At 43.3% G+C, this 1,304-nt stretch overlaps 1 protein-coding gene across 1 annotated transcript in view; it reads left to right on the top strand.

Moving 5' to 3' along the window:
- Positions 1 to 240: 240 nt before the first annotated feature.
- Positions 241 to 1,304, top strand: part of tp53i13 (tumor protein p53 inducible protein 13) — a 9,282-nt gene continuing 8,218 nt past the window's right edge. Inside the window, exons 1-2 of the mRNA XM_014011270.1 lie at positions 241 to 684; positions 781 to 855. Of these exons, the coding sequence (XP_013866724.1) occupies positions 562 to 684; positions 781 to 855 (198 nt within the window). The 5' untranslated portion in view covers positions 241 to 561. The remainder of the gene's footprint in view (positions 685 to 780; positions 856 to 1,304) is intronic.

Genomic DNA, 1,304 nt, shown 5'->3' with positions numbered 1-1,304 from the left:
ATATATATATATGGGTGACTTCCGCTTAGAAAGATTTCCGGAAGTAGTATTTTTATCCTCCTTCAGGTTTATATTTACTATACAAACTAGATTACATAAACCTTATTAATTGCGGCTGTTTTGACTATATTGTCAAAATATAAATGTACGTTTTTTTACACTACTTTTGTGTAAAACTTTTTGTGTGCGAGAAATATAAAGGGAAATAAAAATGTTAACGAAACGACTTTTATTTTGAAACGGAAACAGGCTGGTGTTTCTAACTTACCTGTGATGAGTCGCTCTCGTGAAGTTGTGGAAGTGTTTATACCTCAGTTTCCAGGTTGTTTTCTCTAGTTAGTGAAGTTTTATGTGGAAGACTAAACTAACCAGTCCTTAAACGAGACCGGAAATGAGAAGATGGAAAAGTAGCATTTTAACCAGCTGTCCTGAGTTTCTGTAGTTCGTAAAGAAAATGTCTGCAAAGAGTGAAGCAAGGAAAGGTCAGTACCTTGCCGACCGGCCGCTCTTTAGTTAGCTAAATGCGGCTTTGTGGCCACTTATGACTGAGCGGCTGTCGGCATGCCGCCGAGTCAAGCGAGCTCCCCGCGGCGGGCCGTGGCTGTGCTCGCCGCGGGGCTGTTGCTCAGTCTGGGTCGGTGCGGTGCCGCCGAGTCTCCTGGACCAGGATGTGACAACGGAAAGGTTCGGCTGTGTTTCCTATCACTACTGCCTGATGTATGAACTGATACTGGCCGTCATTACAGAGTTGTGTTGTGTGTGTGTGTGTTTGTGTGGTAGGTGTATTTGGACAGGGACCTGCTTGCAGATGTTTACTGGAGCTGTTCAGATCCGAACTGGACGGAGTTCTCTCAGGTAACAGCAGGCTTTACCATCACCTCTGTTATATTTGTTTCAGTCACCTGGGGTCGGATTTATAAAACTGGCGTACGCACAATTTGAGCCCAGGGGTCAGATTTATAAAACTGGCGTACGCACAATTTGAGCCCAGAAACTTGCGTACGCCACTTTTTACGCCAAGGTTGTGATTTATAAAATCCAAGTGAAAATGTGCGGTGCCTCAGCCAGCTCTGACCCATGCGTACGCTCATTTTGGAGACGGGAAACTGCGACACAGATGGTGAAGTGAGGAATTACAGCCACACTGTGTAATGATCACTGTCAGAGATTTAATTTATCTTCATCAGACTTAGATTTTTATTCAACTTTATCATCAGCTTTAGAGCTGGGCGATATGATCTAAATTTAAATCACGGTATTTTCAACATTTTCACCGGTTTCACGGTATTTGATGGTATTTTTCT

The sequence above is a fragment of the Austrofundulus limnaeus genome, unplaced genomic scaffold, assembly GCF_001266775.1.
Source record: "Austrofundulus limnaeus strain Quisiro unplaced genomic scaffold, Austrofundulus_limnaeus-1.0 Scaffold79, whole genome shotgun sequence".
Taxonomy (NCBI): Eukaryota; Metazoa; Chordata; class Actinopteri; order Cyprinodontiformes; family Rivulidae; genus Austrofundulus; species Austrofundulus limnaeus.
Note: the sequence above shows the minus strand (reverse complement) of the source record. Positions and strands in the feature narration are given on the sequence as shown.